General features: G+C 40.8%; 1 protein-coding gene across 1 annotated transcript; it reads left to right on the top strand.

Moving 5' to 3' along the window:
* Nucleotides 1-4,450: 4,450 nt before the first annotated feature.
* On the top strand, nt 4,451-9,903 carry polh (polymerase (DNA directed), eta; the record flags this gene model as incomplete). The annotated part of the gene is made up of 10 exons (XM_083897462.1): nt 4,451-4,587; nt 5,944-6,078; nt 6,158-6,390; nt 6,628-6,806; nt 7,122-7,225; nt 7,611-7,730; nt 7,897-8,020; nt 8,277-8,342; nt 8,469-8,641; nt 9,042-9,903. The coding sequence occupies 10 exons, from the start codon at nt 4,451-4,453 to the stop codon at nt 9,901-9,903; spliced, it is 2,133 nt and encodes a 710-aa protein (XP_083753588.1).
* Between the last annotated feature and the right edge of the window lie 3,102 nt (nt 9,904-13,005).

The following is a 13,005-nucleotide window of genomic DNA, read 5'->3' as shown; positions in this document are numbered from 1 at the left end:
GCTCAGCAGCTGAGACTCTACTGACCGCAATGATTGGTAGACGGCGGTAGGTGGCGCCACATGCCAAAACATTATTTCAAAACATAAACATGATTTGCAGTCTGTAAAAGATTTTTTTTTAATGCAAATATTTTGGCTGTACTGTTGTTGGTGGTGAGTTCAGTTTGTTATATGAACATTATTCCTGAGTCTCTGTGACATATTAGGAGGATTTTATGGCCAGTTGCTTTTTATTTCTATTAGATAATGCACCTTTAAATAAATCAGCTTGAGGACTTCAATATCATTAGTTACCCTTGCAGTCAAAATCTTAGTGAAGGAGACAAGGGATTAATGTGGCTTTTGACCACACAAACAAAAAGGCCTTCTGACATGGTTACTATCTTCCGGCTATGAAACCACAGCAACAGCACAGTATAATAAGATGCATTATAGACGTTCTGTATTCTCGCATTTGATGTAGTAATGACTTCTTGTTTTTTTTTTTTACTTCCCCTAAATGTCTCCACACCTTCTCAGAAATTGCTTATCAGTTTAAAAAATATGAATGCTAACTGTCAGAGAGTGAACACTTCATCTAGTTTCTGTTCACAGCTTTTTTAAATCATCACATCTCACATCACCTGACCCCAATCCAGATGAGACATCTGGGAGGGGGGGAACACTGAAGCCATTACTTGCAATACCATTTGGTAACAATGCTCGACACAAACAGGGAAGCAACGTGTCCATGGATAAAATTTAAACAGTTTACAATAAAGAGGCAGCCATGTCAGAATCCTATGTTTGTGAGGTCGCTCCGACTTTCCAACTGAGAAATTGAGGCAGCGTTCTAGTTGAAACTCTTGAATTGGCGCTTGAAAATTCCAACCTCCAAATAAAACTGGCACACACCAAAAATCTAGCCCATCATGAGAGACTTCAGCAGTTCAAAGTGCAAGAGGGCGCTTTCTATTGGTTGTTCCACAACAATTACTCACTGCAAAGAAACCTAAAATATGAAAGAGTCTAAAAGACAGTTGAGAGATTCAGGGATGGAGAAACTGCCTTGGGCATTTGTGTGTTTGTCGACATCAACCCGATAAAAGGAGATCTATTTCTGGTTTTAATGTTTTGGCCTTTATGTGGATTTAAATCTTATTTTGTTGGTTTTTTCCTTTGTCTGAACGGCGTATAAAAATATACAATATACCGAATATAATGTGAAATGGATGAGCATATCTTACCGTTGTCATGGTTGACGACTGCAAATTGCTTGTCCCTAAAAGTTAAACAGAGAAAACATCCGTTACTGGCGCTCAGTATTCAGCGTCAATAGTGCAACCGTTGAAATACAAAGAGAGAGACTTACTGTGCAACCATATGAGCAAGGTCACCATGACAACCATGAACAGACTCAGAGGGATGACGAGGCTCTTCAGGAAAACTGATGAACTGCAGCAGACAACAGAGCAAATGAGTAACAAGAAATGTATTTATTGTTGAACAATGCTTTGAGTTAAGTTGAGTTTTGATCAGTTAACTGAATTTTTCATGCAAGTCTAATGCTGCAGTCACAACGAGCATTTTTGAGCATTTGTGTCTGGTATTCGTGTCATTGTATGAGTAGTATGTAAACCCGTGTGAACGTAGCATTGGTGCTTATCAAACTTGTAAAAGGTAAAAAACATCTGACCTGGGCTCTGCTGTTTCTCCATAACCAGTGGTAGATGAGGGTGGTGGAGGTGATGCATGCATGGTTGTGGCATTTGTGAAAACATCTGACCTGGGCTCTGCTGTTTCTCCATAACCAGTAGTAGATGTGGGTGGTGTGACCATCGATCAAAACAGAACAATGGTTAAAGGGTTATTTCACGTTTTAGGAAGTTGGGGGGTGTATGAAGTACATCTCTATAGCTGGTGCGATGCACACAGTCGAGGCCTGCAGCATCCTAATAGATTCACACTGTATTTTGTGTGCCATATTGAGGTCTGGGCTTTTTATTGTGAATTCATTGAGTTTTCCAGCATTTTTGGACCTTAAATAAGCAATTATAGTTCTTGCAGTGTCTAAAATGTAATAATTAGTTTGTGTTTGTTGTTGAAGTAAACCCAAAATGATTTATTTTTTTTATCATTTTTTTATTAAAAACACATTTTTAGCAGATGTTAAAATGTGTTAAAAGATAATTTACAGACTCTTACCTTTAGTGACCTCCAGATGAAAATACCCTTTTTTGTCCATCCTGTCTTTAATCTCCACAGCACACCAGTAATCAGTGTTTTGAACGGTCACATCGTTGATAGTTACAGTGAAGATTTCTTCGTTTTTGTCATCAAAGATTGAAAACTTTCCTGACGTATCTGGTCTGTTTGTTTTGACTACTTCAGTGCAGGAACTCCAAGTGTAACCTTCACACAAGTATTTCACATGGTTGCTGTAGTCCAAATCATACTTACACCGGATGGTGACAGAACCTCCAGCTTTCACTGACACTGTACGGATGCTGTAAATTCCTGCAACGAGAACAAACGCGGCGTTTTATAAGACGTTCATGGCAACTGAGTGATGCACTGCAGACAGTTACAGGGTATATGCAGGAATCCTGAAGTTAATTTGCAATTAAATCAACCAAGCACAACCATACAAAAGGAACTCATAAGCTGCAACGGAACAAAGCTTGAAAGAATAAATTAAACCAAAGGCAAGGTTTATTAAAATAAACAACAAGTAACACTCAAGTATTCACGATTTTGGAGTTCATTTTGTGCGATTTCGGTTATTATTTATTTATAGTTTGCTGTTGCAAGATGCATAACATCACGTGTATGTGCGCGGCCCGAGCACACCTGCGCTTCGTTGTTTCTAACAAACGCCGGGAGTAAAATAAACACATTCATGCATACTTTTTGCAGTCAAAGTCTATGGACAAAATGTAATACCTTATGAAATTGTGATTAAGACTTTTCAAAATTGATTTATCAACTTGTAATACTTTTTAAGACCGCCCGGACACCCCGAGTTATATCGGAGTGGTGGTCTACACTCTGTGTTCATGGAACACATAAACAATGCTTGCAACTCTGTGCACATTCAGTTGCAGAGATCATCTACTTGTTGAGAAAGAATTTTAGCGTGACTCACCTGCGAGGATGAGGAGAAGTGTGAGATGAACAGACATGTTGCCGAGGAAGCCGACTGAACAACGGAAAATGTGATTCTCACTTAAAGACGAATCATTTCTCACTTCCCATTTTCTCTGTTGATGCAAATGCGTCCTTTTATTAGTCCTTCCTCCTCGGTGAGGCTTTTGCGTTCAGTAAGTTTTCAGATTAAGTAACCGTCGCACGTAGCCCGTGATTAGTTGAGAAAACACTCAAATAATAATTAACCAATAAACATTTCTGTACTGCTGTATGTATTGGTTTGAATAAGAAATAATGCATTAGTTAAATGGTTGCTGCCATTTAACATAACACATACTATTCAACTTCTATTTTACAACATAGTGTGATCAAACGATCTATTAAATTAGAATAAGTAACCATGAAATTAAGATAATTGATATTTAAATAATTCAATGAGTAGACAAACAAAAACAATAAGTATAAGTATGAGCTACCATCATGTTACTGTTATTAAACATTCTGTCCAGTGGAGGGCAGACAAGCACAGCCTGCCAATAATAATTTAGAAACACGTGTGTACAGAACATGAATACATAAACAAGCACTCACAGAGCAGAAACTCAACAAGTTAACTGTTCATTTGTATTATTGTTATGCACGTTGGGTGGGTTAATTAATCACACATAGAAAATGCAGTGAGCTATACATGACGACAGTGTAGGGCTGAAACAATTACTCGAGGAATCGATTACTAAATGATGGGACAAACGATTACTCGATTCATTGAGAAAATTAATTGATTCGTGAATATAATCGTTAGCTGCAGCTCTACTACGGTGACACTGTATATATACAAAAATATATACAAATAAATGTATAAATAAATAGACATATAAATATGTGTGAAAATACAGAAATAGCCCTTTTAATTTCATAAATTAAAATGTATTGAATTTATGTATGTATTTAAACATTTATGTATTTAAACATATTATTTTGTCATTTTTGGTCCTCCACATTATGGGAGTTACACTACCTTGCATGGGCTAATTAGCATATTTAAAATACATCCATGATCCTACTTGGGCAGATAGGGCGGTGTTTGTATGACCTTACCAACATGGCCGACTTCATGCGCGTCGACGGTTAATGACGTACTTCCGCCAGCGCCGTGTGATTACGTAAAACACAAAGCGACAGATCATTCGGGGAGCTTCGGCGCCAGGTTCAATTCGGCTTCAGCGAACAACGGCAGCGGGTTGTTGTTGTTGTTGTTGTTGTTTTACCGTAAACTGTTCACTGACGGACACACGGAGGGCTTGCGTGGCGTGTGCGTGCCGTGATGGATTATGGGAAGGAGAGAGTGGTGGCGTTAGTGGACATGGACTGTTTCTACGTGCAGGTGGAGCAGCGGCTGAACCCGGCTTTGAGGAACACCGCCTGTGTGGTGGCTCAGTACAAGACGTGGAAGGGAGGCGGGTGAGATGTATTTATTTTTTTAACATGTTGAAGTAGTTAAAAGTCTTAACTGTCGATGGAGAAGAAGAAGAGGAGGAGGGAGAGTCTCTAAAATCTCACAGGATGCCAAAGTAATACAAAACAAACGGCAATAAAGTACACGTCAGTACACATTTGTCAGAGAATAACCCCCCTCAGAAAAGAGGAACTACAGGGTCCGCAGGGGCGTTTCTCGGTACATTGAGGGCCCCGGGCTAAAGGGACCCGCCGGCTTTCTTTTAGTGGCACATTTTGCATTTCCATTAAAGCGGAACTAGACCGGAAGTTCCAATTAACGCTGTTTTTTTAGTGTGTATCTGCGTCATTACCTTGTTTATGAAGCCCTGAAGTTTCAAAACAAACAGTTCAGCCACTGCTGAGTACGCTGTGTTTTATTGTAATCTCGGGCTCAGCGAGATCTCTGAAAATCCCGCTATAGTTACGTAAACGGTAAACGGTTCTCCTGAACAGCCGATCCTCCTGCTCCGGGCACTAGTCCGGGCACATCCGGGTGCGTACATTGAACCGCAGAAGAAGAATAACGTCCGTTGTGGAGGTGTTTCACGAGCGACAGTGTCTTCTGACTCTGGGTCTGACTCCGGGTCAAAGTCATAAAAGGGACTGCGGCGGGGAGTCGTGACGAAGCTATTTTTGATAATGAGTAGCAGTGCATCCACCTTTCCAGAGGGGGGAGTTGCGCTTCTGAGAGCGGGTGTGCTGAATATGTCACTTCCGGGTTGAGAGATTTGAGTCTCAAGTCTCGCGGCTTGGAAACACCGTCAAAAAATAGGATTTCTATCGGCTCGTTTACAGCAACTAGGAGGTTTTTGACCATAAACACAACTTAATGTATGTAAGTAGACCTCCATAACTAACATATATGTGCAACAGGACCACTCTATGTGACCTTTAAATAACTGGCCCCTATTGTAAAAAAAAATAACCCACAGTCAGTTCTCATAGAAAGCTTGACGTCACAATCCGAGCAGGAAAAAAACGAAATGTCGTCGCCCGTCTTTGTGTTGTGTTTGACGTGGTCGTTGTTTCTCCATTTGACAAATAAATCACTCAAACCGAATCAAATCATTGCTTTGTGGACAAAACTAGACCATCTGAGAACATCGTCGTCATTTCCTGGTTTGGCAAACACCAATCAATATTTTTCTACATTTTATGGACCAGCTCTTATTATTACTACTATTATTATTATTATTTAAATGAGTAGCCGCCATCTTTGGAGCCTGAGACACGAAAAATGGCTGCTGGACCCAAGGAAAACCAGACTTAACTTACATCATACGAGTTATCTTAAAATGATGTTTTTGCTGCTTCTGCCAGGATCATAGCCGTGAGCTACGAGGCCAGGGCCCACGGCGTCACCAGGAACATGTGGGTGGACGATGCCAAGACACTGTGCCCAGATCTCCAGGTGGCACGTGTACGCGAGTCTCACGGCAAGGCAGACCTCACTCAGTAAGTACTACGTCTTTTTTTTTTTTAACGGTACATACGTTTGTTATTTAGACAATAACCCCGGTCACGCTTGGTGCAGTTACAGGGACGCGAGCGTGGAGGTGATTGAGGTGATGTCCCGATTCGCTGTGATCGAGCGAGCCAGCATCGACGAGGCCTACATGGATCTGACGGCTGCCGTGCAGCAGCGGCTGAAAAACATGAGCGGCGCGCGAATCGACCCTCACCTGCTGAAGGCGACGTACGTCCAGGGTTATCCACAAAGGTCAGCCGAAGTGGAAGCATCTGGAGAGGACCCCGTCCTGGATAAAGGTAGACCGTGGAATATGAAGAGTTCAATTTCCAGACCTGGGGAAAAATACAAAGTTTTCACACAAAAAAAAATCATGAAAATGTGATTCTCAAATATAGATAACGGCTGTTTGTCAGTATCAGCTAATATTGCCTTTGTTGATTGCAGGGTTTATGTAGCTGTATCTCAATGTGAGAAGTTCAATTTCGTCTGTATTTGCTATTATTCAATGCTAACACGGTCGTGTTTGTCCTCAGAGGAGCAGAGAAGCAGAGGTCTCCTGCAGTGGCTGACGTCCTTACCTGTGCCTCAGTCGGGGGAACAGAGCGGCGCAGACCTGCAGCTGACAGTGGGGGCGCTCATTGTGGAGGAAATGCGAGCGGCGGTGGAGGAACACACGGGATTCCGCTGTTCGGCGGGGATTTCGCACAATAAGGTGAGAGGGGGGAAAGCCCTCCTGAGCCTGTTGTGGGCGGGACTACCAGTTGTCCAAATCGCACGAGAAGTCAGGAGTCGATATGAGATCTTGTCTGCAAGATGACAAATAAGATATAAATGACAGTGATGACCAAATTTAGCCGTTTATATTCAAATGTCTATGGCAATTTCCATACAATAGCATTTTACGATAAAATTTAAATTAGGACAGTGTTTCAGCATTCACGCTGAATCCAATCTTAATTACACATTTTTCCTGCTCGATACAAAATGGAACATATATATTTCCTTTGTTTATTTTTTTTTAAAAAAGGTACTGTCTAAACTCGCCTGTGGACTGAACAAACCGGACCGACAAACTGTTCTGCCGCTGGACTCGGTATCGGAACTGTTCAACTCTCTACCCATCAGCAAGATGTGAGTTCAAAGTATTTCATTCTCTGCTGGGAAGACGAGAAGAAAATTCCTTTAAAAAATTGGCCTTAAGGATGATCTGATTCGATTTCGGGTGTCAAACACCTTTGGGAAATATCACTACATCAGGCACAAACGTTCACCTGACCTTGGGAAAGACCTTATTCTAAGTGCTGTTTTAAAAAAATCACAATGAGTCATAGTATTGTATAATATCTGATGACTCTTCCGCTCACTCCCCAAAATTCTTGCTTTTGGTGGTACACTGAAACCGTATTGGTTATCGGAGTTATACAACCGATGATCTGTAATTCAACTTTCACATATTGCGTAATAAAAAGAGTAGAAACAATGGAACTGACGTGATGCTGCGCTCTCATCCCTGCAGCCGTAACCTCGGGGGAAAGCTCGGCGCCTCCATTACAGAAGCTCTGGGAGTGGAGAACATGGGGGATCTGACTCGCTTCTCTCAGGCTCAGCTGGGACAGCACTTTGGAGACAAAACTGGGTAAAAAAACAAAAAACAAAACCACAACATTCTTTAAAAGCACTGAAATGATGAAAATGACCAGCTCTTCAAAATAACTGACAAACACATTTTGTTTGTCTTCAGTTTTCTTTCTATACGTTTGAAGATTTACTTATTTTCTTTATCTAATGAATCTGCTTTGCAGTCCGTGGCTGTACGACCTGTGTCGGGGGATTGAGTTTGAAGCAGTGAAACCCAGACAACTTCCCAAGTCCATCGGCTGCAGTAAAAACTTCCCTGGGAAGACGTCGCTGTCTACTAAAGACCAGGTATGTACTAGAGCTGAAACGATTAATCGAATCAACTATTTTAAATAATCGATTTGAAGCATTTTCATTATTCAAACAAGATTTCAGTTTGTTTTAGCTTCTTAAATGTGAATATTTTCTGGTTTCTTTGCTCCACATAACAAATAAATAATTAAAATTGAATAATTTTAAGACAACCGAGAACATCGTCATTTCCAGGTTTGACAAACACTGTTTTTATTATTAAAATTTTTAGTGATGAACAACCTGTGTTTAGGTCCAGTACTGGCTTCATCAGCTGGCTCTTGAACTGGAAGAGCGACTGACCAAGGACAAAGAAGTGGTGAGAACTGTCCAACTTCTTACTTTATTACAGTAAAATGAGATATGAGTTAATGTAATAACTGGGTTTTTTTTAAACCTTCGTATCTCCCCCTCCCCCCCCTTTTTGATTCTCACCACATCACAGAACGGCCGAGTGGCGAAGCTCCTGACGGTCGGCGTGCGTCAGCTCGGGGATAAGAGGCCGAGCAGCTTCTCTCGCTGCTGTGCTTTGGTTCGCTACGAAGCCGCCAAGTTGTCCGGTGACAGCTTTGCCATAATCAAGAGCCTCAACACAGCGGGAAACCATCAGGCTACATGGTATGCTATGTATGAATAATATGGCTGCCAGTGGGGACGTAAGGAAAACTGATTTTAACCATTTAATTAAACCTTAAAAATAAAATCCACACCATCTATGTCTTAAAAATGTTTGCTACTTTGTAAAAACACTAATTTCTTATACCAAAGTCCTACCTAAATTTGTAATTTTACATAATTGCACACAGGAGCTGTTGACTTAAAATGTATGTATGCAGGAAGTGAGTGGTTTAAGATGGGTGTAGACAAAATGTCTTTATTCTTGAGTCCCTGATAGCAGCCATGTTTTCAGTGATTGTAAACATCTCAGGACCCCATCTGACCGCACATCACTTATAACGCGTACATTTTAAAGTCATGGGTTGATTTTTACGACACCTTTCTTCCTTCACGTCCTCAGGGCTCCACCCCTCACCCTGCTACAACTGTCGGTGAGCAAGTTCAGCGACGCCCCATCAGCAAAAGGGATCGCTGGTTTCCTGTCCAGCGATGTCACTTCAACCCAGAGCCCTTTCGCCACCACTCAAACGTCTGCCCGGGCTCCACCTGGAGAGAAGAATGACTCGGTGTGCAAAGAGCCTGGCACCATCCAGACCTTCTTTCAAAAGGCAGCTGATAAACAAAGAAAGATGGTAGAGGATGAAGATGGCGCCATCCTCGACGAGAGTTCCTCCACCTCCCGTAAAACGTTCACTCGGTTGGAGGCGGATACCAACGGCTCGGCGTCCTCCGTCAAACTTTCCTCGCAGTCTAAAATCGGCTCAAGCAGCCCCCGTCGTGGCATTTCCTCGTTCTTCCAGAGAAAGAGTCATGAGAGAAATTTACAGGCTTCAGCATCAAGACCAGAGACAGAACATGGATGTGGAGCCATCGGTAAAATGGATGAAAATGAATGTGTTGATGTTCAGCCAGACCTGCAGGAAGAACCAACTGAGGAACCACACATCAATCCAGCGGAAACTCCTCCTCCTCCTCAGAGTGAGGCCAGAGAAGACTTTGTAAACTGTGAACGCTGTGGCCAGGAAGTGTCGGTGTGGGAGATGCCTGAACACCACGACTATCACTTTGCGCTGGACCTCCAGAATTCACTTTCCTCTTCAGCTCTTTCCTCCATCTCCTCCTCTTCCTCCTCAGTATCTCCTCAGGCCCAGTCCACGCGGGGCAAATCCAGAACCAAAGGCCAGTCAGGACCTCAGCCGAAAAGACCTCGTTCGCAAAGCGGGGGTACGACCACACTGGATTCTTTTTTCAAGAGAAAGTGAAGGAAACTTTTCAAATGTTGGCTCCAAAAAGCCACAACTGAACCAAATGATTTCTGTTAGAAACATTTATTTTATAAGAATGTGTACAAATTAAAGTTGACGTATACTTTGTTTTATATTAGGCCTGAAACTTATTTGATTATTTTCCATGAATCAATCAAATCAAATGTTTGGTCCAATAACTTTTTTGCCCCCAAACCCCAAAATGAAGATGTCATCAAGGGTTTTGTTTTGTCCACAAATCAAAAATATTTATTTTACTGTCAGAAAAGTTCCAGAATCTGCTCATACAACAGGTCGATGACAAAGACGTGACCTCACCACTCCACTGACGGACTTCAGTCTTCAATAACATCCAGACCTAGCAACAGAAAATCTATCATCACAATACAGATCATAGTACTTTGTCGAAAATGTCTCAAGGAGGCGCCACTATTGTATTTAAACAGAATTAAAAAATTAACTAGTCCAAAATGAGTTATCCCATACAGCTGGTATATAATGTAACTGATCTGCCAGCTCCCTCTGGTGGCCTCAAGATGCAAGAACCCCAGTGCAGTGAGGACTCCAGAAATCCAGCCACGCATGAGGTACCGAAAATGTCTCGACGCAGCAATCTTGTCCAGCGCTAGGAGAGAAAACCTGTGATTGAAGAGAAGATATTGATAATGATCATTCACGTTTGACATTACACACGGATATGTAAAGAAATGTCAAAAAATCAGACTATTTTCTCACCTGACCTCTAATGGTGTTCCAATTTCAGTGGAGGTCAAACTGTATTCTGGGCTCTAGTATTTATTTATTTTTGCACAGCGCGTCAGTGTTCGGAAAACTCTGATATTTTGACTTGTAAAAAAATTTAATAATTAAAACATATTCAACACAGGTGCTTGTTTCAGACTCTGTTCCTCTCAAAATAGTGGTGTTTAGATATACTGTTGCCTAGGAATGACAGGAACATACTTATTTTATGTTAAAACAGACAGAAACCTAATCACTGCGAGTAAAACTGGACACTAGCTGCAAACAGATTTGTGTAGAAGTGAACACACAAAGTGCCCATGAAAAGTCCCAGATATGAGCAACAATGAGTGTTTTTAACATGATTTAATATACTTTAATTGTAGGGCTGCAATCGATTAGTTTGGTCTGTAAAATGTCGCTCAGTGTTTACAAAACCTGGAAATCACGCATATTCTTGGATTAATTGTTTGGTCCACAAAGAAAAATGATTCACATTTAATGATTTATTATAGTAAACCAGAATATATTCACATTTAAGAAGCTGTGGGAAAAAAATTAATTCTTGAAGCACTTCCACTAAATTGAAACGAGTATAAAAATAGTTCCTAGCCCTGTTTAATTGTGAGTTTAACACTACTTTTTACTGTAAACGGAAACAGAATTTGAACAACACACAGCAAAGGTGTCTGTATTTACCAAATAATAACACATATTAATAATTAAATGAAGTCCTGTGGTGTTACTTAACAACTTTTTTCAACTTCAAGACGACATTTAACTGTCAGAGGCACCTACGGCTAAGCTAACTCGGCTAACATGTAGAGTTACCAGCTAATTCGAGAATTCTGCTAACACGAACAGTTAGCTTAGCTGTTAAACAAAACAAAATAACAAACGCAAACGAAAAAACGCTCAAACGCCAACTTCCGGTTGATCTTTTAATAACAAAACAACGCCATTGTGAATAAATATAATTCTTACCGGTAGGAGATGTAGCTAGCTAACGGTGAGCTAAAGAGAGTGACGCAGCGTTCCTGGTGGGGGGCGGAGCCACACCGTCCTGCATTGTTTTCGGGGTTTCCCTGCTCCAAACACACCTGCTTGAAATCAATGGTTCTGACCATTTAAATCAGGTGTGTTTGAGCAGGAAAAAACGGACATTTCCATGTTTTCGACCATTTTCTTTAAAAAAATAATAATAATAATAATACCTATAATAAGATATTTCCAGTTAGGCCAGTAGGTGTCACTATTTGTAGATTGTTTATGGTCATGAACATTGTCAAAAGACAAAATGTGTCGTAAACCTTGTGTATTTTAACATAGACTTCAGTAATCGCCTGTGATATAAAATGTGTTCTTTTTTTATGATTTGTTTACATTTTTGATGCATTAGCCCAGCAAAGCGACAACATCTGCAGAGGCGACAAACTTTTATTCATGTACATTGTGACACACAAATTGGATCTGTACATAAATATTGCATTTCACCCGAAAGAAAATAATGAAAATATTACAATTTTATATAGGAAAACGGGGTCTTAAATATAACTGTGTGATTAAGAAGAACGCGACAGTGGGGAAATAAAGGCATTTGAGAGAATTGTAAAACGTCTAGAAATCTATAAAATACTTCTCAGATGGGCTAAAAACAAACTTTCAACACCTGAAAGAACTCTTCATAGAGGCTAGAAATTTGTTTTGGTTGAAATGCTGTTTGAAAGTTGTTTTTTTTGCGCACAAACTAAAACGGGACACACATTTCAGTCGCTCCCAACTCAATCACAATCCGAACAGCATGCAGTGAACAGAAAACAAATAAACATTCATTCTCAAAGTCATCCTCTAGACAAAAACTGTTTCCGGAAATAGCACCAACTTTTGTATCACTTGCACTTATACGTTGTAAAATATTTTGGGGGGTGCAATGGAAAGCTACCGACAGGGAGGATTAACCCCATTAGGCACTGTGGTAAACCCTGTCAAAGTTAGCGACATCAGTAACTTCAAATTTGACAGACGACATCCGAGTACCTCCAACATATTTGCGATCTAAGGCCTTGTTCAGACTGCCAGAGAAAAAGAATCGGACAACCTTGAAAGCTCCGGATGCTCAGATCAACAGAAATGGCGATAACGCAGCACGAAAACAGAAGCGAGAGCTTAGCAAGTCACGCACTGCGACTTTTCCGGGATCTGAAATTCAGCATCGCTATTAGTTGATGAAAAATGCTAAATTCAAACACATTGCCTGAGAACCACAGAAGCATCACGGTATGGGACGATACGTACAATTTCGCAGCACATTGCGATTTAAAGATCAAGTTGAATGAATACAATTTGAAAACACCACAA

This window comes from Microchirus variegatus (assembly GCF_963457635.1).
Source record: "Microchirus variegatus genome assembly, chromosome: 11".
Taxonomy (NCBI): domain Eukaryota; kingdom Metazoa; phylum Chordata; class Actinopteri; order Pleuronectiformes; family Soleidae; genus Microchirus; species Microchirus variegatus.
Note: the sequence above shows the minus strand (reverse complement) of the source record. Positions and strands in the feature narration are given on the sequence as shown.